Below are 26,380 nucleotides of genomic sequence, written 5' to 3' on the forward strand. Positions count from 1 at the left end.
ATATCTATCAATTATTGGAATGTTTTGGCTGCTGGTTGACTAATATAAGCACTAGAGAAAATGAGAATTGATTTCCACTTTGCATAAAGGCTTGAATACTCCTTTAAGAGGCTAAGCAGTTGTTGATTGAACCATAGAACATCTATGATGACATTCTGTATCACCAAGGTAGCATGGGGGGGGGGGGGAGGGTGGTAACTAAGAGATGGGAATTCTTGAAGAAAACATTTCTGAAAAGAAAACCACGGAGGTAGGACATGTCTTCTGGTTTGGATGGTGGCAGTTTGAGAAATTGAGTTATAGAGTGATTTGCTCCAGATGTTGGTGTTGTGGAATGCCTATTGCCTTGCTATGGATTGTTTTGTTTTGGAATTTGTATATTGCGGGTTAGTGGGTTATGTTTTAGTATGTTGAGAATTTTTTTATGGAGTGGAGTGTTGTGGAATGACAATTTGAATCTTCCATAAGACAATATTTCAATTTCTGTAGGGTCTATTTTTCTCATTAACTATTTATGCTTTGTTATTTATAAATTTGTATTAACTCTTAAGAAAACTCACTGATACAATGAGACAATGTTTTAAGATGATAAGATTCTAGAGATCTCAGAGATCCCAGTAGTTAACTCACTATATTGTACCCACAGATAAATCCACAGGAATCCACGGAAGTTCACTGGAATGACTTAAGATGGTATAGATTTTATTTGTTGAAAACTTATTAGGTACAAGTTGTTGTGGTCTAAAGATACAATTAATATATCTCCTGTTCACACTTTTGGATTGAATACTTAATGTTCCAAATCAATCTATTTGCAGCAAGGTGTGCAGTGGGTAGAGTATTGTATAGTTTTTCTCCTTTATAAAATAAAATAATAGCACCTACTTCTTGAATTTGGTTCTAAGGTTCAAATAAGATATTTGTAAAACACTCTGAAAACTTTAAAGCATTATTCAAGTGACTTTTGTATGATATCATTAGGATACTGCAATCCCACTGATAGAGGTGATCTTCTAATGAAATGAATTGTGTTATTACTCAAGTGTTCATCTTAAACATGTCTCCTGCAGGTGCTTTGGAATAGGGTGTGTGGCATCTTCATCCCAGATTGTTTGAAAGAGACCCATGTAAGCTAATCAAATAATGATAATGTTTGGCTCTTCTGGCCAAAATAAACAAAAAGCTCAGTACTTGTCTTGTTTACTCATCTCATTCAGACACTCAATATTCATTTTGAATTCCTGCAATGGCCTTGGTGAAAAGGACATTTTCTTCATCTCTAAAGTACTCATTGATCAGTCTTCCTTTCCCCCCTCCACTTTCCCTTCCCTCTTAAGGTAAATCTAATCTTAAATAAAGTAGTTTACAGATACTATTAATCTTTTCATTCTTGCTATCCTCAGTTAATTTAGATATGTAAATACCTTAAAAACCTCTCTGGACTTAATGAAGACTTTTAAGAAATTATAGGTGATCTGTTTAAGAAATTATCTGTGATCTATCAAATAAGGAGTTAAAAAAAGATAGCAGAACAATAAAATACTGTATTTTTAGGGCAACTTCAGCTGACAACACAAGTCTCAAAGGATTCTACTAAAGTAGACAGTTTAAGATACTTAGCTGTATGGGAAAGTTGAGCTAAAATAGTTTATTATGGAAGTTAATCAGATTTTAAAAATATGTATAGAATAATGTGCAGCTTTTTTTCTAGGGAACAATTTTAATGTAAACCAAAGAAGGAATATGGAAAGCAGAACAAATTTTTACATTATCAAGTTTGTGGTGTTGGTATTGCTGCAATAGTCAATTAATGACAAATATAAATGATATTGATGCAGAAAATAGGGAGAGGTGAGCTTTGCTTGATACATATAATATAACAGGAATTGGTAAAGAGACAGTGGGAAAAGTTGATAAAATTGAAAGAACGTAGGTCTAAGGTTGATAAAATTAAGTTGAACTTAGAGAGTTTGTGTCATTGCCTCCCTCTGCTCTTGGGATCATCGTAGATTCTAAGAGGCACACTGATAATAAGTGTCTCCAGGTCATCAGAAAATTTGTCTTTGACTTCATCAATTTGTCATGGGGACATAGACAATGATGATGGTGAGAAGGCGTTTTCCTGCAAGTGGCAATGGCATTGTCATGAGTCTGTTGTTCACTTTTTTTTGGTAGAACTGCAAGCATGTTGACTACATTAGTTTTACTTGTAAAACATCTCTCAGCTTCACATTTTCCCCCTTCATTGTAGCCACTTTATTTATTTTTCATTCAGGGCTGTTATTTGAATGCGACACCTGTTGAGTTCTGTTACAAGAGCTGTTTTGTATTTCAGGTCTAATGCATTTTTTTCCTGTCTCAGCACATATACATCTCATGTATTGATGGTGAGTGCGATCATTTTTGAAGAAGTTTTTATACATCTTTTTTTTTTTTGTTTCCACCACAGGGTGTGATACTTGTCTATCTCAGCAATCAGACCAGGATTGGGTAAGCAGACAATTTTTAACCTTTTCTAGACTCTTTCTCACAGCATAAGAGCAGAAACAATCTTTAAAAGGGTCTTTTAAAAAGGGCTGCCAAATCCAACTTCCAGTGAGAAGATGACCCTATGTCCTGAGCCTTCTGTGTACTGGGTTATGACTACAGTTACCAGTGTATCCCAGTGTATTCATACCTGCTTGTTAAAGACATAGCTATTCTTAGCAGTACTCTGACCCAAAACAACCCCAAGGACTATTGATGAAGACTACTATCTTTTTTCCAAAGAAAGAATTGATTTTTATTGAATACAGACCAAAACATGTTATTTAGTAAATTTTTTCAATTCTGGTCATCTTACAAAAAATGAATAATAAGGAAATATTTTACATAATTGCTTATATGCAATCCATATCTGATTGCTTACTATCTCAGGGGAGCAGGAAGGGGAGAAAAATAGTTGGTCGTAAAATTTAGAAATCAAAACTTTAAAAAAAGTTTTTAAAAAATTGAGAGGAATGAGAGGTGGCTAGGTGGCACAATGGATAGATCACTGGCCCTGAAGTCAGGAGTACCTAAGTACAAATCCAACCTCAGACAATCAATACATAGCTGTGTGGCCTTGGGCAAGCCACTTAACACCATTTGCCTTTCAAAAACCTAAAAAAAAATTTATATGAATGTTAGCCATAGAAACTTTGAAGCTATCTTTAGAGATAATTGAAATTTGACTTAAAAACAACTACTGTTTCAGTGTAGGACTTCCTAGTCAGAGGAAGTTATATTCAAATTATTTCTTAACTCCAATTTGATTAGAGGGGAGATAAAGTACTTTTAAAGAAAAGTGAAAAAATAAGAATACCACCTGATTGCCAAATTGTCAGACTTTTAATTTGTAAGAATTAGCTACAAGAGTGAAATGAAATTATTTATGATAATAGTTCTGAATTCTAAAGTGGAAATCTCCCTGAGATTAAACTATTTGTCATGTAGACTTGAAAAGCCAAAAATTAAAATAAAAACAATAAGCAGAAATAATGTAAAACTTTATCCTTCAGTATCTTAACTTCTTCATAAGAAATATTCTGTTTCTAAGGCTGAGACTCAATGCTTCTTTTACACCTATTTACCTACACCCCATTCCAACCCACATACACATTTTTAGAATTTTCCCTGCTTCCTAAATTGTTAAAGAATTTATTTCTTTAGCTGCTTACCCAGAACATTTCAAATAATATGTTGTGGATTTTTTCTTCCCACCCCTCCTATCATTTGTTCTCTCTCAGTTTATCTTCTAATATTTCTTTCTGTATTGCCATGCAAAGGTTCCCATAACTAAGATATTAACTGAATGGAATATTTTTTTAAATTGACTTTCTTGCTCCCCATTTTTCCTTTCTACTTTCTTTTCCTAGATATGTGTGATCCTTCTTTTCTGTTCAGTAACTCACAGGATGTTAAAAATCCATTTGCACCTTTTTTTCTGAATGTCCCATCAAATCTTAAGCAAACCTCTGACTTTTCATTTGGATTTTTAAATTTGTTTTTTCTTTGTAAATAATTGCTACTTGAAACTAAAGAAATTTTTGAATATTAAAGGTTTATGTACATTTGCCTATTCCGTTTGTTTCCATAAAGATATCTTATTCTAAATATACAAATTACATGTGGGTATTTTTAACCTAGACTTGAAAGTGGACAAGAATTATCTGAAGTCAAGACAGAATTCTTCATACTCCTGAAGCTCTCAGGGGAAAGGAAGAAATATTTAATGGATTCAATCACAGTTCAGGTATTATATGAATCAAATCAAATGGTATAAAAATTCAAAATTTTTGTTTTCATCACAAGATGTTAAAATTAATTTGTTCTTTTCAAAAAGTTTCCTTTTTAAGTCTGTACAATCTTAAATACTAGTAAATCACTATATTGCTTTACCATGTATTTTTTTCATTATTGCTTTATGTAATTTCATTTTCATGCCTTAGGGATTTCCATCCTAGTCTTTTTCCATATGCACTCCCACTCTTACTATTGAGTTATCTTTTGTACTACCAAATGAGATAAGCAACAATGACAAACAAAACTTTCTCATCTATAGTCCCAACATTATTCTCTTCCAAGAGGAAGAAACGGTCCTTCTGCTGATCAACATTATACCCATGTTCACCTCTATATGACTATCCCTATATGCCTTTTCATTCCATCAAAAGGAAATGGTGTTGACTCTTAACTCTATTATTGTTCTGTAAGTACACTCCATTTTAGTTGATCAACATTCTTTTGGTCTCCTCAGACAAATTATGAATACAGATAATGAAGAGAAAAGATCTAAAGACAGATGAGGAAGTTTTTACCTGAGTATCAATGAGCAAGTCAATGAGGGATATACATGTAGAATGACTTCCTGGTTTCAAAAAGCTTTTCTTAAGACATTTTGAAACATATCATCTTCCCTCTGTGACTTCTTTGAAAACAGGGCTTGACTTTTTTTCTGTCTTTGTATCCTCAGTGCTTTTAATGTCTGGAACAATGTAGACTTTTAATAAATGCTTGTTGACTTTTGTTGAAAAACTAAGATTCTATTCTTTTTCTAAGAAAGATTTGAATTTATTTTGAGTTTTACAATTTCCCTCCTAATCTTATTTACCACTCCCCACCACCCACAGAAGGAAGTCTGTTAGTCTTTACATAGTTTCCATGGCATACATTGATCTACCTTGAATGTGATGAGAAAGAAATCTTATCCTTAAGGAAGAAAAATAAAGTAAAAGAGATAGCAAAATTACATTATAAGATAATGGGTTTTTTTCCTGAATTAAAAGTAATAGTCTTTGGTCTTTGTTTAAACTACACAATTCTTTCTCTGGATACTGATGGTATTCTCCAATGCAGATAGACCAAAATTGACCCTGATTGTTGTGCTGATGGAATGAGCAAGTCCAAATGATTCTATTTTTAAAACAAACTAATATATAATTACCTCTTATATTATAAAGAGGAATGTGATTTTTTCAAAGAGTTTCTTGTTAATTTCCTCACAATAATAAATGAGCTTCTTTTGAAACCTTAGAATTGGAGATTATGATGTCTATATTTTTTGCATGTAGCTCACAATAACAAGAAACAAAAGGTAAATGGCTAACCATAATGTTTCCACTCTGCCTTTCTAATGGTACAATCTGTGGTGAAAAGAAAATAGAAATTCACATGTGCATTCACTTCTACACACACACAAACACACACACACATACACACAAACACACAGAGACATAGAAACAGAAAAAGACAAACAAACACAGAAGCCAGGTTCAATCCTTGAAGTTAGTTACCAATGAGCCAAAGAAAGAAAAAAATATTCAACAAATTTCTGAATTACCTGTAGTCAATATAAATCCTGCTAAATTTTTGGTTAATGTTATGGGTGCTACAATAAGAACATGAATTTATCCTGATTATTTTAATTACAAATGTTTTCTCTAATTCATATTTTCTTATTTTATTCTCATGACAACTCTGTGCTGGAGGTTACCTAAATACCATTATTCTGATTATATAGAGGAAAAAAGCAGGTTTCTGAGAAAAAGACATTACGTGTTCAAGTTGTTCTAAATAGTGAATGAATGAGCCAGGATCATATTCCCCATCATCTATGGGGAAAAATCCATTTTCAATATCTGTTATAAAGAGGACAAAGATTCAGGATTACCTTCATTATTCTATGGCACGTATCTTTTCCCCACAACAAATTTAATATTATGAAAGACTTGATTGCAAAGAATCCTCCTATTCTAAGAGTCTTTACTATTTTCAAGAGACTACAGGAAGTATTTAGTTTTTTGGAGCAGGAGTCTACTGGAGTATCCACAATACTAATCCTAAAAGAAAACTCAAGTAAACATAAAAACTACGATATAGAAAAGAATAAAGTCACAAGATTTCACTAAGAGTTGAACCTGACCTAATATGCTATTGGAATTGAATGTACAAATTCTAACTTGGGATTCTCCATCTGTTTTTCTGATGAATTTCACCATAATCTGTCCTATAATAGAGTTTGGGAAAAGGGGCTTTTAGGAAGATTGACTGTGGCAATACTTGTTATTTATGTGAAACCTTGGACAACTCACTTTTTAAATCAGTTTTGTTTTTAATCTCATATGAAAAGTAAATATAACATCAAATGCTCTATTCTCTTTCAGAATTACTGAGAAAACACTTGTCTTGCCTTTTGCACAGATTTACATGAACAGACATTTGACAGCAGAAAAATTCTCAAAAAGCTATACACACACATACACACACACACACACACACACACACACACACACACACACACACACATATATATATATATATACATATATATCAAAGAAGGTCATCACCACATTGCAACCAAAATTTTTTTAAAAATGGGCTTTGTTCTGAACAAAAATCACACAGGAGAGAAAGGCTCCAGGTGGAGCCTCTGTTGACTTTGACAAATGATAGTAGAAGTGAATTTGGAACAGTGAATGGGCAGATGTCAAGAAGTGAAAAGAACATGAAAAATAAGGGTGGATTTTCATAAAATAAATCTATTTTTGATCTTAATCCACATTTTACTCTTTGGGATAAAGATTAAAGCAATAATAATTTATAAGTTTTGTACTTCATCTAAACTGAGGATAGGTTACAAGTGAGAGGATAGATTTTGGAATCTCCAAAATATTAACAGGCTATTCTAGTTTTTCTGAATCCTATGAAAATGAAATTGAATCAATGTAAATATCATATTCAACCTTTAGTTTCAGGAGGTCAAGTACAGGAATATTTGCATTCTTTTCTGATCTTGTAAATTCATAATTTCTTTTTTTCTAGTTTTCAAGATATAATGTCCATGCTTCTTTAACTTCTGGCTCTTTTACATAAATAAAGCACAATAGTTTAGCTTTTATCTTTGTTGGAAATGATTAAGAAGGGGTCTTTGTTAGTTGCATTTGATTGACAACTTGTAGAGAAGACTTGCTAGGAAACACTAGAAATTACCTAGATTTCTTTTGTATTCTGAATCTGAGAACTTTTGGAGCATCACTATCATTTCTAACAATAATTTGGTTCAGTTTTGCAATTCTAGGTCTAGAATAGTAAATAGTGCTGAATAACTAATAGCTAAAATCTGATAATTTGGGGTTAGTTGCATCATACTTTGGCTGACTGAATCATAATTTTTTTATCGTAAATCCAGCTGTCTTTGTTTTAGACTGCCAATGCAGTAGCTGTCATTTTCTTTATAGTTATCACAGATGTTTAATCCTAAAAGGAATCCACTTTCAGAGTGAGAAAAAGCAAACACTCATCTAATTCACTCTCTAGCTAAGACTGCAGTTCCCCTGGTCATTCTCGGTGCTCCAGGTTCTTCACCATGCATGATGTCTAGTTGTTGGTTAGCAATCAGAGACAAATAAGTGCTACTAGTTTCTCTTAGTATTGTCAGTAATAGACTTGTACTGTTACTCACTGAACTATTCCCATTCATAGGTGCCAAAATCAAGCATAGAAGAACAACAAAATAAATTAATGGTAGAAGAAGAAAAAGAAATTAGCAGAGTCAAAGCTACAGTAATAAGAAAGAAAAGGAAACATTCCTGGTTCCAGTAAGATATATGCTTTGTAATACAAATAACACAATTCTTAATGAACAAAAAATTCATACATTTCTGTTGGGTCCTGTACCTGTTTGGTTATCATCTTGTTATATTTTTCATTTAAATTAGAAAATCTTACTGTTCCTTTAAATATTAAAAGGGGTTCACAATTTCCTCAAATTGCTTCTGGCAAGAAGAGGTGTCCAACACATGAACTATGGAGGCAACCCACAAAGATTCATTTTTATTTGAGCTTGGTAACTGTGGCAGAGAGGAAAGAGTAGAGGATTTAAAAGCTGAAAATCTAGTTTCAAATCACAGTCCTACCACTTCTTTCTGTGTGATTTTAATCATGTCATTTCATATCATTAGGATTGATTTCTTATCTCTAAAATGAGAATATTTTATCAGTTGACATCCACAGTTACTTTCAACAATAAATCAATACTTCTCCATTCCTTAAAAAGCAAATCGACTGGGTGGCTATGTGGCACAGTAGATAGAGCACCAGCCCTGGAGTCAGGAGTACCTGAGTTAAAATCGCACCTCAGGCACTTAATAATAACCTAGGTGTGTGGCCTTGGGCAAGCCACTTAATCCCATTTGCCTTGCAAAAACCTAAAAAAAAGCAAATAGAATATTAATTGTAGAAGAGGACAGAGGCAACAGAAAGAGGATCCTGTGACATTTACATAGATACATAATTAATTAATTAATTGGCTTTTATATGTTCACTTTTTTACATTTGTTAGATTAGGTTCTACCCCTTCCCTTGTTCACATATTGATTTAGACATATGTATACGTATAAGATAAACATATATTCTACAAAACATATATTCACAACATCACATTGTCTTTTTTGAGAACTGAAATTCATGAATTTTTTTATAGTGTGCTTTAAGGAACTGTTTAGATCATAGTAGACTCTGTTTTGTTTTGTAACTATTTTTCTCCAAACTTTGAATGATTCTAGAAATATAAAAGGATGCAATTGCCTGAGCTTCTTTCATTTTCAAAATGATGACAAGCAATTAAATAATATATACATGAAGGAAGAGACTGAAGAAAAGGTAAATTTTCATTTTGTTAAATTTGTCATGAAAATTTATGCATATGTGTGACCTCATTTTAATTACCAAATAATAAGTTTATTTGTAAATTGAATTAGAAAACTGTAGCTTAAGGAGGGGGTACGTATTCTATCATAATTGCTCATCAGTGTACAAAAGAACAAGCTTACCTCAGGAGTGAAGAGTGGTGAATACTGGTAGCACCTGGCAGATCCTAGCAGCATTAGCCCCATGAATTCCTTGAAAAGGCCAGAGCAAGGGCCTATATTCCCACTCCAGAAAATTGAGCCAGTTATTCCTCCAGCATAGAAACAGACCTCCACTATAACATAGAAAACTTAAAAAATTACGCTAGAAAATTAGCAAAAAACCACACACAAACAAAAAGCAACTTGACCACAGAAATTGACTACAGTGACAGGGAAGATCAAGATACAAATTCACAAGAGAAAAGCAATGATGCAAAGCCTCAAAGAAAAATGCGAATTGGTCTCAAGCTGAAAATTAAGTCTGGGAAGAAATTAATAAGGATTCTAAAAATCAAATGAGAAAACAGAAAAATTGGGGAACGAAATTAAGGCAATGCTAGAGAATCATGAAGAAATTGTTCAAAGTTGCATAAAGGAAAAACAAAGGACTGATTCAAAAATGTGCAAAAATTCACTTTAGCAAACAACTTAAAAATTAAAAACTGGGATTGAGACATCATGAAACACAAAAAGTCAAAAGAATAAAAAATAAAATGTGTAATATATCATTAAAGAAACAACTGTTCAGGGAAACAGATTAAGAGAAAATTTATGTCTGAAAGTCCTGATGTTAAAAAGTACCCGGACTGCATATTTTAATAATTTAATGTAAAGTACCCTCATATCTTTGTACTGGATGGTAAAATACAAATTGAAAAGAATCCATCAGTCATTTCCTGAGATCCCACCACCCTCAAAAAAGCTCCCCAATACTCCAGTACTATCATAGCCCTTTTCCAAAGTTCCCAGGTCAAAGAGCTTTGATCACATGCAGTCAGAAATAGTCAAATATTATGGAATTATATTCAGGATAACATAGGATTCAATAGATTCTTCAGATTTAGAATATGATATTCTAAAGGGCAAAGCAGCTTGGTTTACAATAATCAACCTGTTCAGCAACAAAATGGTAGAGGTAAATAGAATTTTAGATAAGTTCGATATAATGATCTGCAGAGACAATTGAATGAGCATTTATTGAAATAGAGGACTCTTTGGATAAAAAGATTAGATTTGAATAGAAAATTTGATATTCAAATATGGAGCATGAAAATGTAAACAAGAATGAGAATACATAAGGAATTCAATAAGGTTAAACTGTTTAACATTCCTGGATGGGAAGCTGATAGTTGTAATTTTTAAGAAATATATTACTATTGAATGACTTCGGAGTCTACATATAATGAAGGGGTAGGTTTATAAGCTTGTCTAGGGTGATAGGATGATGTAAAAAAAGGCGTGTTATACAAGGGGGTGATATAGAAAATGGGAGAATTGCGTTCAGAAGGAGCAGGAAGGGAGAGGTATTGATTATTTCACATGAAAGTGGCATGAAAGGTTTCGAAGAAGAGGGCAAGATAGGAGCAGGCATGGGCATGCTTGAGCCTTGCTCTCATCAGCATTGAGTCAAAAGCGAAATAACACACACTGTTCCATGAAGAATCTATTTTACTTCACAGGGAAGTAGAAGGGGAAGAAGATAAAAAAGGGGGGGACAGAGATAGAAGGCATGGCACACTGGGGTCTGCAGTGGTCAGAAATATAAACTTGAGAGGAAAAACATGTGTGATAGAAATAAAAGAGAAGTGAAAAACAGTGTGGAGGGATATACACAGTAATCAGAATGGTCAAAATATATTGGATGAACTCACCCATAAAACATAAATGGAAAGCAGAGATGATTAAAATGCAAAATCTTATAATATTTATAACAGAAACATCCGAAACAGAAAGGTAGAGATGATATGGATTTGAAGGAGAATCTGTTATGCTTCCACTAAAGAAAAAACCAGGGATAACAAGCATGATCTCTTACAAAAAATGAAAGCAAAAAGAGATTTAATTAAAAAAGATAAGGAAACCACAACTTATTTTAAAAAGTACTATTAACAATGGTGTAATATCAATATTTATTAAATATGCATCAAATGGAATAGGATCAAAATTTTCAAAGCAGATGTTAAGTGAGTTAAAGGAAGAAACTGCCGAAGTATACAAGTGGAGGAATTCAACTTTCCCCTCTCAAAATTAGATAACTCTTAACCAAAGAGCAAAGAGGAAAATGTTAAGGATGTACATTGAATTTTAGAATAAATGAATATAATGATCCCTAGAGAAAATTGAATGGAATAGAAAGGAATATAAATTTTTCTTAGCACTGTATGGCAGCAATCCAAACTGGCAATATAGGAAGGCTTGAAAACCTCAGAAGGTTCAGAAAAGCAGAATTAAGTGTATCTTTTTCAAAACACAGTAAAATAAAAATTACATTCAATAAAGGGTCTTTGAAAGATAAATTAAAAAATAATTGGAAACTAAATCTAAAAAATGAGAGGTTAAAATAATCAAATTTCATTAAAAAGAATGACAATGAGACAGCATATAAAAATGTATGGAATGGAATAAATGCAATACTTAGTAGTTTAAATCGGCAAAGTGGAGAGCAGTTATATATGTTGATATGTAACTAGAAATGTAAGAAAAATTTAAAAAATTAAAATCTTCAATTAAACAACAAATTGGAAATCCTGAATGTCAGAGAATAATTAAATTTAAATAAAAAATGTCATTGAACTTAAAGGGGGGAAAAAAGCTGGCATTATAAAGAAAATAAGACAGGAAACCAATGGTTAATCTATTTTTTGAAAAAAGAAATAAAAATAAAATTATTACTATCAAAATTTGAAATATTCAGTTTGGTACCAATGAAGAAATAAATAACAATTATTTCTAAATTGTTCATTTACATGCTAGTAAATCTGCCAATCTAAACAAAATGGATGAATATTTTCCAAAGTAAAAAGTTACCTAGATTATTAGAAAAATAAAACAGAACACTTAACTTAGAAAATGAAAGTAACCAAGCTATTAGAGAATTCCTTAAGACAAAATTCAAAGCACCAAATAGATTGACAAGTGAATTCAAGCAAGTATTTGGACAATTTAAATACTATATTAACTACTTGAAAAAACAGGCAAAACAGATCTAATTCTTTTATGACACAGCAAAACCTGGAAAAGTCAAAACAGAGAAACTAGACCAATTTCCCTAATGAATATTTTTTTTAATTTTCATCCTTTTGTAATTAATGAATATTGACACAAAAAATTAAATTCAAGCAAGAAGATTAAAGCAATTATATTTCAAAAAGAATTAAGCACTAGAACCAGATTGGATTTATAACAAGAATGCAGAGTGAAGAAAACTATCAGAATACACGACCATGTCAATAATAAAATCAATAAAGTATGTAATTATATAATTTTCCCTATAGATTCAGAAAAAAGCTTTTGACAAAATACATCTATGAATGCTTTTTAAATTGTTTTAGTAATGCTAATATTTTCTTAAGAGTTTCAGTTAATGGTTTCCTGTAAAAGAAGCAACCACTTTGACCTTTATAAATCTTTTATATTTGGTCTCTCTTGTTTAGCTAAGTATCTCCCAATTCTTGTGGGTCAGATGTTCATTTCTGGTCTTTTAAACAAGAATACTTGAAAGTCCTAATTTAATTAGGTAAATATATATTTTTGCCCATTCAGAATTATATTCATCATTCCTGGGTAAGATATTCTTGATTGGAAACGAAACTCTTGTGCTCTTTGGAATAACATGTTCCATGCCCTTTGGTATTTTAAAGGTTACCCTTTGGTTATCTTTAATGTAGCACTTATAGACCTTAAATTGTTGATTTCTTGTTGGTTGTCATATTTTTTCTTTGATTTGAGGGCTTTGAAACTTAGCTATTCTTCATCTTTCAACATAAGTTCTAGTGTATAATGTCTAGATTCATTTATTGATTATAATTTTCAGATAGACCAACAATTTTTATATACTTCATTCTTGCCCGTCTCTCTTTTAATCAATCTGTTTTCCAGGTTAGTAGTTTTTTTTTTTTTCAATGGGATATTTCACATTCTCTTCCACTATTTATTTTTTATTTTTGTATAAATAAGCTTTGCTTCTCCTTAAAGTCATTAGCTTCCCCTTGCTCATTTCTCATTTTTTAAATTTATTTTTTTGATTACAAGTTTTTGGTATGGACCTTTGTTTTATTATTTTTAATTTAAGGAAATAGGGTTAAGTGACTTGCCCAAGCTCACAGAGCTAGGCAAATGTTAAGTGTCTGAGGCCATACTGGAACTCAGGTATACCTGACTCCAGGGTTAGTGCTCTATCCACTATGACATCTGGCCACCCCTACAGTTATTTTCTTTTGAACATTTTCAATCTATTTTGGTACACTCTTTTTATAAATTTCTTAATTTTTTTCTCAATCTAATTAAATTTCTCCTCTCTTGTACCCCTCTTATTTGAGTTCAAAGTCCTTCCAAATATTCTTTCTGTGTCCATTTTGCATACATTTTTGAAGTAGAAGTAGCCGCTTTAACTTCACTTTCTTTTTCTGAATTTGAAATCTGTATCATCCCAGTAGTTATCTATAGCCTAGTTTTTTCTCTTTTTCTTACTCATTTTAGAGGCTTATTACTTGTCTGTTAACTATGTGATAGAATTGAATCGTGTCTCTAGGTGTGGGAGTTAATTTCTTAAGCTTCATGTTTCTGTGCTGGTGGTTTTTGAGTTCTATTTGAGAATTTATCATAGGTCCTCCTCTTGGCTCTCCTGAGAGAGTGACCAAAGTCAGTAGGGCCTCTGCCTATCTACACCAGCACTCACTGAGATAGTCAGGTTCATAAAATTATTCATTATCCTATATCAGCTCATTTCACTCTGCATCAGTATTCAGGGTCTTCCTATGTATGATGAAGTTTTCTCATTTTTATGATGTCTTATGGTAAAAATGATACTCCATTATTATAATAATATAATACTTCAATTTGTCCTTTAATTCTTTCTTTTGTAGAATTTGTATAGGATTTATTGCAAAATTGTTAGACAAATTCAAGTGACCTATCGGTATACCAACAGCACACAATATTCTTCTTCCAACAGGTGTCATTTGACTTTTTTCTCATCTTTGTCAATCCTCCTGGGTTTGAGGTAGAACATTAGACATGATTTAATATGTAATTTCTACTTCTTAGTTATTTGGAGGAGTAATCCATTTATACATTAATAGAATTTAGGATTTCTTCCTTTAAACATTTGAATCTGTAGTATTCCTATAAAAATTTGAGTATGGGGGTATGAAGGTGTGGATAATTATGGATCATTCCACTTTTGCAAAGGAAAAAAAATTAGAGTTAAGTAAATTGCCAAGATCGTATAGTCCTAGACAAAAATCGATATTAGAACCTATTACTATTCAACTAAACCCATTGTCCTTTCTTCTTCCTGATGATGATAAATTATTTTAGTCACTTTGTCTATTAAATTGGAACATCAATTTACCAGAAGTTAAGAATGAAGGTATCGACAGAGTTCAGAAATATGTAGCACTAGCTGCTAGGTTGCAAAGTGGATAGAGCACCGGCCGTGGATTCAGGAAGACCGGAGTTCAAGTTCAACTGCAGAAACTTAAAAATCATTAACTGTGTGACCTTGGGCAAGTAGCTTAATCCCTTTGACCCGTAAATGTCAAAAAGAAAATACAGGAAGAGATAAATACTCATTTTTGAATCATGATTCTGGACATAGTAGGGTGCAGGTGGGAAGCTATTCCAATAGGAGTGGGAGAAGCTGACCCTGGATAAACAAGTACAAGATTAAATGCAAGGGAAAAGAATCATAAATTAATAACATAAGGGAGTGGGAAGGTGATGGCATTGAAAGTCATGAGGAAATATCAAAAGCTTTTCAATTCAGTCTTTGAAAGTTTCACTTGTTTCTTGCACATGATTCCTTATTACTGAACCTATAATTTGATCTTGGCTTTTGTTTGTTAATCATTGACTTCATAATTTGATGGTGAATTGAGGTAATCCTTATGGTGCCTTTGGGGTGGCCCTTTCTTACAATCAAAATTAGACAACTCTATAATCGAAAATCTAGGACAACTTTACAAAAAAAAGTAACCAAACTACCATATTGACTGTCAAGATGGGTTGACAGGTTTTATTTTAAAACATGGATAATTAGTTTCAAAAAAAAGGCATTTCTGAAGATGGGAAATAATTTTTCATTTTTTCATTTCATAATTTTTCCAATTTCATTTATTTGAATCTAACTTTTCTTTCATTTTGAGTTAGGCAAGTTAAAGAGAAAAAATGCATACATACACATGACAACCAGTTAATGAATGGAAAATTTCCTCCAAGGATTTTCTTTTCTTTTTAAAAATAATTTTGAGTTTTATAATTTTTTCCCCAATCTCACTTCCTTCCCCCCACCAGCACCTCCTAGGATTTCCTAATGGACCTATATCCCTGCATAAAAAAATATAAGTACCTGGGATTTTCTGACAAAAGAGAGGAAAGGTCCTTCCCTTATTGAATGTGTAGTGAATGATTGTTTTCTCTTCTTAACCTAGTAATATAGATAGTGGCTTTTGACTTCTTAATAGCCATAATCCCTTGACCTGGTGGTAATCAATTTGGAAGATATATAGATAATTTTCTTCTGTTGTCCCTCAACTGCTACATAAATTTGTCCAGCACCTAAGATTAAATGTTGTCTACTTTCTCACCCAAAATCTGCAGTGACAGGGAATTCATTACCTCAACATCTAGTCCATTGTCTTAATAAATAATTAACTTTGAGGCAGATTTCAGCTTATAATAAAAATGACATTTTTCCCATGGCTTATCATTCAGTGATCTTTCCATCTATGCAGACAAGATCTTTTTCTTCCTTCCACCATGACTAACCATCAGCCATGTGAAAACAGTTCTAGTTTCCAACATTTTTTCTGTTGATCAACATTATACCCATGTGCAGCCCTATATGACTATCCCTATATGACTTTTCATTCCAGCTAAAAGAAATGGTGTTGACTCTTAAGTCTATTATCATTCTGTAAGTACACTCCATTTTAGTTGATCAACATTCTTTTGGTCTCCTCAGATAAATTATGAATACAGATAATGAAGAGGAAAGGTCTAAAGACAGATGAGGAAGTTTCCAACTGAGTATCAATGAGCAAGTCAATGAGGGATATACGTGTAGGATGACTTCCTAGTTTCCAAAAGGTTTTCTTAAGACATTTTGAAACATATCATCTTCCCTCTGTGACTTCTTTGAAAACAGGCTTGACTTTTTTTCTGTCTTTGTATTCTCAGTGCTTTTAATGTGTGGAACAATGTAGACTCTTAAAAATGCTTGTTGACTTTTGTTGAAAAGCTAGGATTCTATTCTTTTTCTAAGAAAGATTTGAATTTATTTTGAGTTTTACAATTTCCCTCCTAATCTTACTTCCCACCCCCCACCGCCCACAGAAGCCAGTCTGTTAGTCTTTACATTGTTTCCATGGCATACATTGATCTACCTTGAATGTGATGAGAGAGAAATCATATCCTTAAGGAAGAAAAATAAAGTAAAAGAGATAGCAAAATTACATTATAAGATAATGGTTTTTTCCCTGAATTAAAAGTAATAGTCTTTGGTCTTTCTTTAAACTGCAAAATTCTTTCTCTGGATACTGATAGTATTCTCCAATGCAGATAGACCAAAATTGACCCTGATTGTTGTGCTGATGGAATGAGCAAGTCCAAATGATTCTATTTTTAAACAAACAATAATATTTAATTACCTCTTATATTATAAAGAGGGATGTGATTTTTTCAAAGAGTTTCTTGTTAATTTCCTCACAATAATAAATGGGCTTCTTTTGAAACCTTAGAATTGGAGATTATGATATCTATATTTTATGCATGTAGCTCACAATAACAAGAAACAAAAGGTAAATGACTAACATTAAAGTTTCCCCTCTGCCTTTCTAATGGTACAATTTGTGGCAAAAAGAAAATAGAAATTCACATGTGCATTCACTTCTACACACACACACACACACACACAAACACATGCATGCACACACACACACACACACACACACACACACAGAGAAACAGAAACAGACCAATAGAAGACAGGTTCAACCCTTGAAGTTAGTTAGCAATGAGCCAAAGAAAGAAAAAAATATTCAACAAATTTGTGAATTTCCTGTAGTCAAGATAAATCCTGCTAAACTTTTGGTTAATATTATGGGTGCTACAATAAGAACACAAATTTATCCTGATTATTTTAATTACAAATGTTTTCTCTAATTCATATTTTCTTATTTTATTCTCATGACAACTCTGTGCTGGAGGTTACCTAAATACCATTATTCTGATTATATAGAGGACAAAAGCAGGATTCTGAAAAAGACATTACTTGTTCAAGTTGTTCTAAATAGTGAATGAATGAGCCAGGATCATATTCCCCATCATCTGTGGGGGAAAAATCCATTTTCAATATATATTATAAAGAGGACAAAGATTCAGGATTACCTTCATTATTCTATGGCACGTGTCTTTTCCCCCACAACAAATTTAATATTATGAAAGACCTGATTGCCCAGAATCCTCCTGTTCTCAGAGTCTTTACTATTTTCAAGAAACTACAGGAAGTATTTACTTTTTTTTGGAGCAGGACTCTACTGCAGTATCCTCAATACTAACCCTAAAAGAAAACTCAAGTAAACATTAAAAACTACTATTTAGAAAAGAATAAAGTCACAAGATTTCACTAAGAGTTGAACCTGACCTAATATGCTATTGAAATTGAATGTACAAATTCTAACTTGGGATTCTCCATCTGTCTTTCTGATGAATTTCACCATAATCTGTCCTATGATGGAGTTTGGGAAAAAGGGCGTTTAGGAAGATTGACAGTGGCAATACTTGTTAACTTATGTGAAACCTTGGAAAACTCACTTTTTAAACCAGTTTCCTTTTTAATCTCATATGAAAAGTAAATACAACATCAAATGCTCTATTCTCTTTCAGAATTACTGAGAAAACTTTTTTCTTGCCTTTTGCACAGATTTAAATGAACAGACATTTGATAGTGGAAAAATACTCAAAAAGATATATATATATATATATATATATATATGTGTATATATATGTATATATATATACATATATTTTGTGTGTGTGTGTGTGTGTGTGTGTGTGTGTGTGTGTGTCAAAGAAGGTAATCACCACATCGCAACCAAGTTTGTTTCAAAAAGGATTTTTGTTCTAAACAAAAATCACACAGGAGAGAAAGGTTCCAGCTGGAGCCTCTTTTGACTTTGGCCAATGATAGTAGAAGTGAATTTGGAACAGTGAATGAGCAGCTGTCAAGAAGCGAAAAGATCATGAAAAATAAGTGTGGATTTTCATAAAATAAATCTATCTTTGATCTTAATCAAGATTTTACTCATTGGAATAAAGAGTAAAGCAATAATGATTTATAAGTTTTGTAGTTGAACTAAACTGATGATAGGTTGCAAGTGAGAGGATAGATTTTGGAATTTCCAAAATATTAACAGGCTATTCTAATTTTTCTGAATCCTGTGAAAATGAAATTGAATCAATGTAAATATCATGTTCAGACTTTAGTTTCAGGAGGTCAAGTACAGGAACCTTTGCATTCTTTTCTCATCTTGTAAATTCATAATTTCTTTTTTTCTAGTTTTCAAGATACAATGTCCATGCTTCTTTAACTTCTGTCTCTTTTACGTAAATAAAGTACAATCGTTTAGCTTTATTTCCAAAAAAAAAATAGTTTTATTGGTGATCTGTAAATTGTGTGATTAGCTTAACAAAAGTGTTTCTTAAAATAAACGATTCGTTTTTAACTAAATTTTCTTAACTGTAGTGCTTTAGAAGATCATCTTTTATATGAATGCTGTTTCTTTCCATTTGTCTATATAATATACTTATACATATATACATATGTGTTTTTGTTGGAAAATGATTAAAAGGCATCTTTGTTAGTTGCATGTGATTGACAACTTGTAGAGAAAACTTGCTAGGAAAAAGCAGAAATTACATGGATTATTTTTCTATTCTGAATCTGAGAACTTTTGGAACATCACTATGATTTCTAACAATAATTTGGTGCAGTTTTGCAATTCTAGGTCTAGAATAGTAAATAGTGCTGAATAAGTAATAACTAAAAACTGATAAGTTGGGGTTAGGTGCATCATTCTTTGGCTGACTGAATTATAATTTTTTATCTTAAATCCAGCTCTCTTTTTTTTCGACTGCCAAGGCAGGTAGCTGTCATTTTCTTTATAGTTATCACAGATGGTTAGTCCTAAAAGGAATCCACTTTGGGGGTGAGAAAAAGCAGACACTCATCTAATTAACTCTCCAGCTAAGACTGCAGGTCCCATGGTCATTCTCAGTGCTCCAGGTTCTTCACAATGCATGATGTCTAGTTGTTGGTTAGCAATCAGAGACAAATTAAGTCCAACTAGTTTCTCTAGTATTATCCATAATGGACTTGTACTGTTACTCACTGAACTATTCACATTCATAGGTGCCAAAATCAAGCATAGAAGAACAACAAAATAAATTAACGGTAAAAGAAGAAGAAGAAATTAGCAGAGTCAAACCTACAGTAATAAGAAAGAAAAGGAAACATTCCTGGTTCCTGTAAGATATGTGCTTTCTAATACAAATAACACAATTCTTAATGATCTTTTGGGTCCTGTACCTGTTTGGTTATCATCTTGTTATATTTTTCATTTAAATTAGAAAATCTTTCTGTTCCTTTAAAGGTTAAAGTGGTTCACAATTTCCTCAAATGGTTACTGGCCAGGAGAGGTGTCAAACACATGAACTATGGAGGCAACCCACAAATATTCATTTTTATTTGAGCTTGGTAACTGTGGCAGAGAGGAAAGAGTAGAGGATTTAAAAGCTGAAAAATCTAGTTTCAAATCACAGTCCTACCACTTCTTTCTGTGTGTTTTTTAATCAAGTCATTTCAGATCATTAGGATTGATTTCTCATCTCTAAAATGAGAATATTTTATCAGTTGACATTCACGGTTACTTTCAACAATAAATCAATCCTTCTACATTCCTTAAAAAGCAAATTGACAGGGTGGCTATGTTGCACAGTAGATAGAGCACCAGCCCTGGAGTCAGGAGTACTGAGTTCAAATCCCTCCTCAGGCACTTAATAATGACCTAGATGTGTGGCCTTGGGCAAGCCACTTAATCCCATTTGCCTTGCAAAAACCTAAAAAAAAAAGCAAATTGAATATTAATTGTAGAAGAGGAAAAAGGCAACAGAAATATGATCCTGTACCATTTACATACATACACATATAATTAATTAATCGGTTTTTATATCTTCACTTTTTTACATTTTCTTTGATTAGGTTCCACCCCTTCCCTTGTTCATATATTGATTTAGACATACGTATACCTATATGATAGACATATATTCTACAAAATTCGCAGCCTCACATGTCTTTGACATGTGACTTTGTCTTTTTTGAGAGCTGAAATTGAGGATTTTTTTTTATAGTGTGCTTTAAGGAACTGTTTAGATAATAGTAGACTCTATTTTCTTTTGTAACTATTTTTCTCCAAACTTTGACTGATTCTAGAAATATAAAAGGATGCAATTTCCTGAGCTTCTTTCATTTTCAAAATCATGACAAGCAATTAAATAATATATACATGAAGGAAGAAAATGAAGTAAAGGTAAGTCATGAAAATTTATGCATGTGTGTCACCTCATTTTAATTAACCAAGTGATAAGTTTATTTGTAATTTGAATTAGAAAATTGTAGTTTAAGGTGTGGTGGGAGATATTCTATCATAATTACCCATCAGTGTACAAAAGAACAAACTTACCTAAAGAGTGAAGAGTAGAGAATACTGGTAGCACCTGGCAGAGCCTAGCAGCATTAGCCCCATGACCCCCTTACTAGACCAGAACAAGGGCCTATATCCCTACTCCAGAAACTTGAGCCAGTTATTCCTCCAGCACAGAAGCAGACTTCCACTATAACATAGAAAACTTAATAAAAAATTAAGCTAGAAAATTAGCAAAAAAAACAAACACACACAAACAAAAAGCAACTTGACCACAGAAACTGACTACAGTGATAGGGAAGTTCAAGATACAAATTCACAAGAGAAAAGCAATGATGCAAACTCTGAAAGAAAAATACGAATTGGTCTCAAGCTGAAAATTAACTCCGGGAGGAACTTAATATGGTTTCTAAAAACTCAAATGAGGAAAAAGATAAATTGGGGAAAGAAATAAAAGCAATGCTAGAGAATCATGAAGAACATGTTCAAAGTTGGATAAAGGAAAAACAAAAAAAGGATTGATTCAAAAATGTGCAAAAATTCACTTTAGCAAACAACTCCTTAAAAAATAAAACTGGGCAACTTGAAGTTAATGGCTCCATTGAGATATCTTGAAACACAAAAAGATCAAAAGAATAAAAAATAAAATGTGTAACATATCATTAAAGAAACAACTGTTAAGGGAAACAGATTGAGAGAACATTTGTATCTGATATTAAAAAGAACCTGGACCACATATTTCAATAAATTAAGGAAAAGTACCCTAATATCTTTATACTGGATGGTAAAATACAAATTTAAAAGAATCTACCTCTCATCTCCTGAAATTCCAACCCTGCCTCAAAAAAGCCCCCCAATACTCCATTACTATCATAGCCCATTTCCAAAGTTCTCAGGTCACATACAGTCAGAAATAATCCGAATATTGTGCAGTTATATTCAGGATAACACAAGATTTAATAGATTCTTCAGATTTAGAATATGATATTCCAAAGGGCAAAGCAGCTAGGTTTACAATAATCAACTTGTCCAGCAAAAAATGTAGAGGTAAATAGAATTTTAGAAAAGTTAGATATAATGACCACCAGAGAAAATTTAATAAGCAAAAGTATACAAGTAGAGGAATTCCATTTACCCCTCTCTAAATTAGATAACTGTTAACCCAAGAACAAATAGGAAAAAGGTAAGGATGTACATTGAATTTTAGAATAAGTGAATATAATGATCCCTAGAGAAAATTGAATGGGAATAGGAAGGAATATAAATTTTTCTTAGCAGCGTATGGCACCAATCCAAATTGGCAATATAGGAGGGCTTAAAATCCTCCAAAACAAGGTTCAGAAAAGCAGAATGAAGTGTATCTTTTTTAAACAATACGGTCTTGGATAGATAGAGTAAAAAAAATAATTGGAAACTAAATCTAAAAAATGAGTGCTTTAAAATAGTCAAATTTCCTTTAAAAATGACAATGAATGACAATGAGACAGCATATCAAAATTTATGGAATGGAACAAATGCAGCATTTAGTAGTTTAAATCAGTAGAGAGCAGATAAAGATGTTGATATGTAACTAAAAATGTTAGAAAAATTTAAAAAAAAAATGAAATCTTCAACTAAACACCAAATTAGAAATCCTGAAAGTCAGAGATTAATTATATTTAAAGTAAAAAAATTGATTGAACATAAAAATAAAAAACTGGTCTTATAAAGAAAATAATAAAATAAATAAAGCACTGGTTAGTCTCAATTTTAAAATAAAGAAGTTACTAGTATCAAAGTTTTAAATACTCAATTTTCTACCAATGAAGAAAAAAACCCAATTATTTCTAATTTGTTCAATTACATGCCAGTAAATCTGCCAGTCTAAAGAAAATGGATGAATATTTTCCAAAATAAAAATTATCTGGATTATTAGAAATATAAAACAGAACACTTAACTTAGAAAATGAAATTTATCAAGCTATTTGATAATTCCCTAAGAAAAAATTCCCAGTACCCAATAGATTCACAAGTGAATTTGATCAAGTATTTGGACAATTTAAATACTATATAAACTGTTTGTAAAAATAGGCAAAATAAATCTAATTCTTTTATGACGCTGCAAAACCTGGAAAAGTCAAAACAAAGAAACTAGACCAATTTCACTAATGAATATTTTTAAATTTTCATCCTATTGTAATAATGAAGATTGACACAAAATTAATGAAATTCAAGCAAGAAGATTAAAGCATTAATATATCATAAAGAATTATGCACTAGAACCAGATGTGATTCATAACAAGAATGCAGAGTGAAGAAAACTATCAGAATACATGACCATGTCAATAATAAAATCGAGTGTATGTAATTATATAATTTTCCCTATAGATTCAGAAAAAAGCTTTTGACAAAATGCATCTATGAATGCTTTTTAAATTATTTTAGTAATGCTAACATTTTCTTAAGAGTTCCAGGTAATGGTTTCCTGTAAAAGAATCAACCAGTTTAACCTTATTAAATCTTTTATATTTGGTCTCTCTTGTTTAATAATTTTCTCCCAATTCTTATGGGTCAGATGTTCATTTCTGGTCTTTTTCTCAAGAATACTTGAAAGTCCTATTTTAATTAGGTAAATATCTATTTTTCCCAAGACAGAATTATATTCATCATTTCTGGGTAAGATATTCTTGATTGCAAACCCAACTCTTGTGCTCTTTAGAGTAGTATGTTCCATACCCTTTGTTCTTTTAAAGCTTAAATTTTGGTTTATCTTGACTGTAGCTCCATAGATCTTAAATTGTTTCTTTCTTGTTGTTTGTCATATTTTTTCTTTGATTTGAGGACTTTGAAACTTAGCTATAATATTCATCTTTCATCATAAGTTCTAGTGTATAATTTCTAGACTCATTTTTTGATTATAATTTTCAGATAGACCAACAATTTTTACATGCTTCTTTCTTACCAGTCTATCCTTTACTTAATCTGTTTGCCAGGTTAGTAGTTTTTTCCCCCAATGGGATATTTCCCATATTCTTCTACTACTTCTCATTATATTAAAAAAAATTCTTTGTTTCTCTATAAAGTCATTAGCTTCCCCTTGCTCATTTCTAATTTTTTTAAATTATGTTTTTTGATTACAAGTTTTTGGTATGGACTTTTGTTTTATTATTTTTAATTTAAGGAAATAGGGTTAAGTGACTTGCCCAAGCTCACAGAGCTAGGCAAATGTTAAGTGTCTGAGGCCAGATTAGAACTCAGGTATTCCTGACTCCAGAGTTAGTGCTCTATCCACTATGCATCCTAGCCACACTACAGTTATTTACTTTTGAAAGTTTTCGATCTCTTTATCTACTCAGTAGACTCTTTTCATAAATTTCTTAATTTTTTTCCTTACTCTAATTAAATTTCCCCCTCTCATACCTCTCTTATTTGAGATTAAAGTCCTTTTAAGTTCTTCCAAATATTCTTTATGTGTCCATTTTACAAATATTTTTGAAGTAGAAGTAGCTGCTTTAACTTCACTTTCTTTTACTGAATTTGAAATCGATATCATTCCAGTAGTTATCTATGGCCTAGTTTTTTCTATTTTTTTTACTCATTTTAGAGGCTTATTTCTTGGCTGTTAAATTATGTGATAGAATGAAATAGTAGTCTCTAGGTGGGGGAGATAATTTCTTAATCTTCATGTTTCTGTGCTGGTGATTTTTAAGTTCATTTTGAGAACTTATCTCAGGTCCTCCTCTTGGCTCTCCTGTGAGAGTGACCAGTCAGTAAGGCCTCTGTCTATCTGTATCAGTACTCACTGAGATAGTCAGGTTCATAAAATTATTCATGTCCTACTTCAGCTCATTTCACTCTGCATCAATATTCAGGGTCTTCCTATGTATGATGAAACTTTCTCAATTGTATGATTTCTTATGTTAAAAAATGATACTCTATGATTATAATGATATAATACTTCAATTTGTCCTTTAATTCTTTCTTTTGTAGAATTTGTATAGGATTTGTTGCAATATTGTTGGACAAATTCAAGTAACCTATCAATATACTAACAACACACAATATTCTTTCTTCCAACAGGTGTCATTTGACTTTTTCTCATCTTCGCCAATCCTCCTACACAGCCAGTTCTATGGCTCTGCCTATCGCTGCAGGTCAGAGTGTGGTTTCTGTGGCCAATATCTTAATGACCATCCCATTCATTTTCATGATGATATTTGCGGGGTTTTTGGTCAATCTCCAAACTGCTGAGCCCTGGCTTTCATGGCTACAATATTTCAGCATTCCTCGATAATTGTTATACAGCTCTACAATATAATGAATTTATGGGCCAAAACTTTTGTCCCAATAGCAAAACAACAACTCCCAGCAGGACCTGTGAATATGCAATATGCTCTGGAGAAGACTTTTTGAGGAACAAAGGCATTGACCTCTCTGACTGGGGTTTGTGGCAGAACAATGTTGACTTGGCCTGCATGATTGTCATCTTCCTCACCATTGCCTACCGGAAATTGTTGTTTATGAGGAAGTTTTCATAAAACATTTTGTGAAATACATTGTGAATCAGTCTCACAAAATATTTTTGATTACTATAAGATATTCATTATTTAAGTTTTCCTTTTTGAAGAATTACTCCCATTTAAATTAGATTTAATTTTACTGCGATTACCTATATCTCTGTAGTTTATATTTGCTATGATGCTCTTACAGAAATTATCTTTGCAAAATATTAATATCAGAAACAGCAATGTAAGTTAATGATATTGTATATATTTCTCAGTTTATAGACTCAGTAAGTTTATGGAAATGTTACTATGTTTAACTCATTGATCTGGCACTGATAAGTAAATGATAGGTAATAATTATTTGCATTACTGTAATAGGAGCGCATGTCCTGAGACATTAAGTTTTAAATATTTGAACCTGTCATGACAATAGACCAAAATTATTGCCCTTTAATAAACTTATTAAAATAGAAAGAGAAATAGGAATCTTTGACTTACACAGCAGGAAAAAATTGGTAGAATGAGAAAATTTAACTTCTTGGTGGAAAAGTCTTACTAAAGCAAGAAAAGATAGGATAATTGTGAATACAAATACATGCAGATGTAGAATAATCTAGATTTTGTAGAATAATCTAGAATAGAATTAAACCACAAAAAAGCATTAAAACAAAACTTTCCATACAGGCAAAACATATTGATCTCCAAAAAAGGATTTGTAAAAACTACTAATTGGTGACAGGTCTTCCAGCAGAATGACAAGACAATA

General features: G+C 32.0%; 1 protein-coding gene across 1 annotated transcript; it reads left to right on the plus strand.

Annotated features, from left to right (window-relative positions):
* Positions 1-205: 205 nt before the first annotated feature.
* On the plus strand, positions 206-25,761 carry LOC141505161 (uncharacterized). Its single transcript, XM_074210725.1, has 9 exons — positions 206-250; positions 1,071-1,127; positions 2,450-2,490; positions 4,168-4,273; positions 8,002-8,117; positions 9,084-9,180; positions 19,840-19,955; positions 20,920-21,016; positions 25,190-25,761. Exons 1-9 carry the CDS (start codon positions 206-208, stop codon positions 25,358-25,360), a joined length of 846 nt encoding a protein of 281 aa, XP_074066826.1. The 3' UTR covers positions 25,361-25,761.
* The last annotated feature ends 619 nt before the right edge of the window (positions 25,762-26,380 follow it).

The sequence above is a fragment of the Macrotis lagotis genome, chromosome 1 (genome assembly GCF_037893015.1).
Source record: "Macrotis lagotis isolate mMagLag1 chromosome 1, bilby.v1.9.chrom.fasta, whole genome shotgun sequence".
Lineage (NCBI taxonomy): Eukaryota > Metazoa > Chordata > Mammalia > Peramelemorphia > Peramelidae > Macrotis > Macrotis lagotis.

Coding starts and splice junctions, on each gene's coding strand:
- LOC141505161 (XM_074210725.1), top strand. CDS start 206: ATGGGAATTCTTGAAGAAAACATTTCTGAAAAGAAAACCACGGAG. Junction 251..1,070: donor CTGAAAAGAAAACCACGGAG/GTAGGACATGTC, acceptor TGTCTCCTGCAG/GTGCTTTGGAATAGGGTGTG. Junction 1,128..2,449: donor ATTGTTTGAAAGAGACCCAT/GTAAGCTAATCA, acceptor TTTCCACCACAG/GGTGTGATACTTGTCTATCT.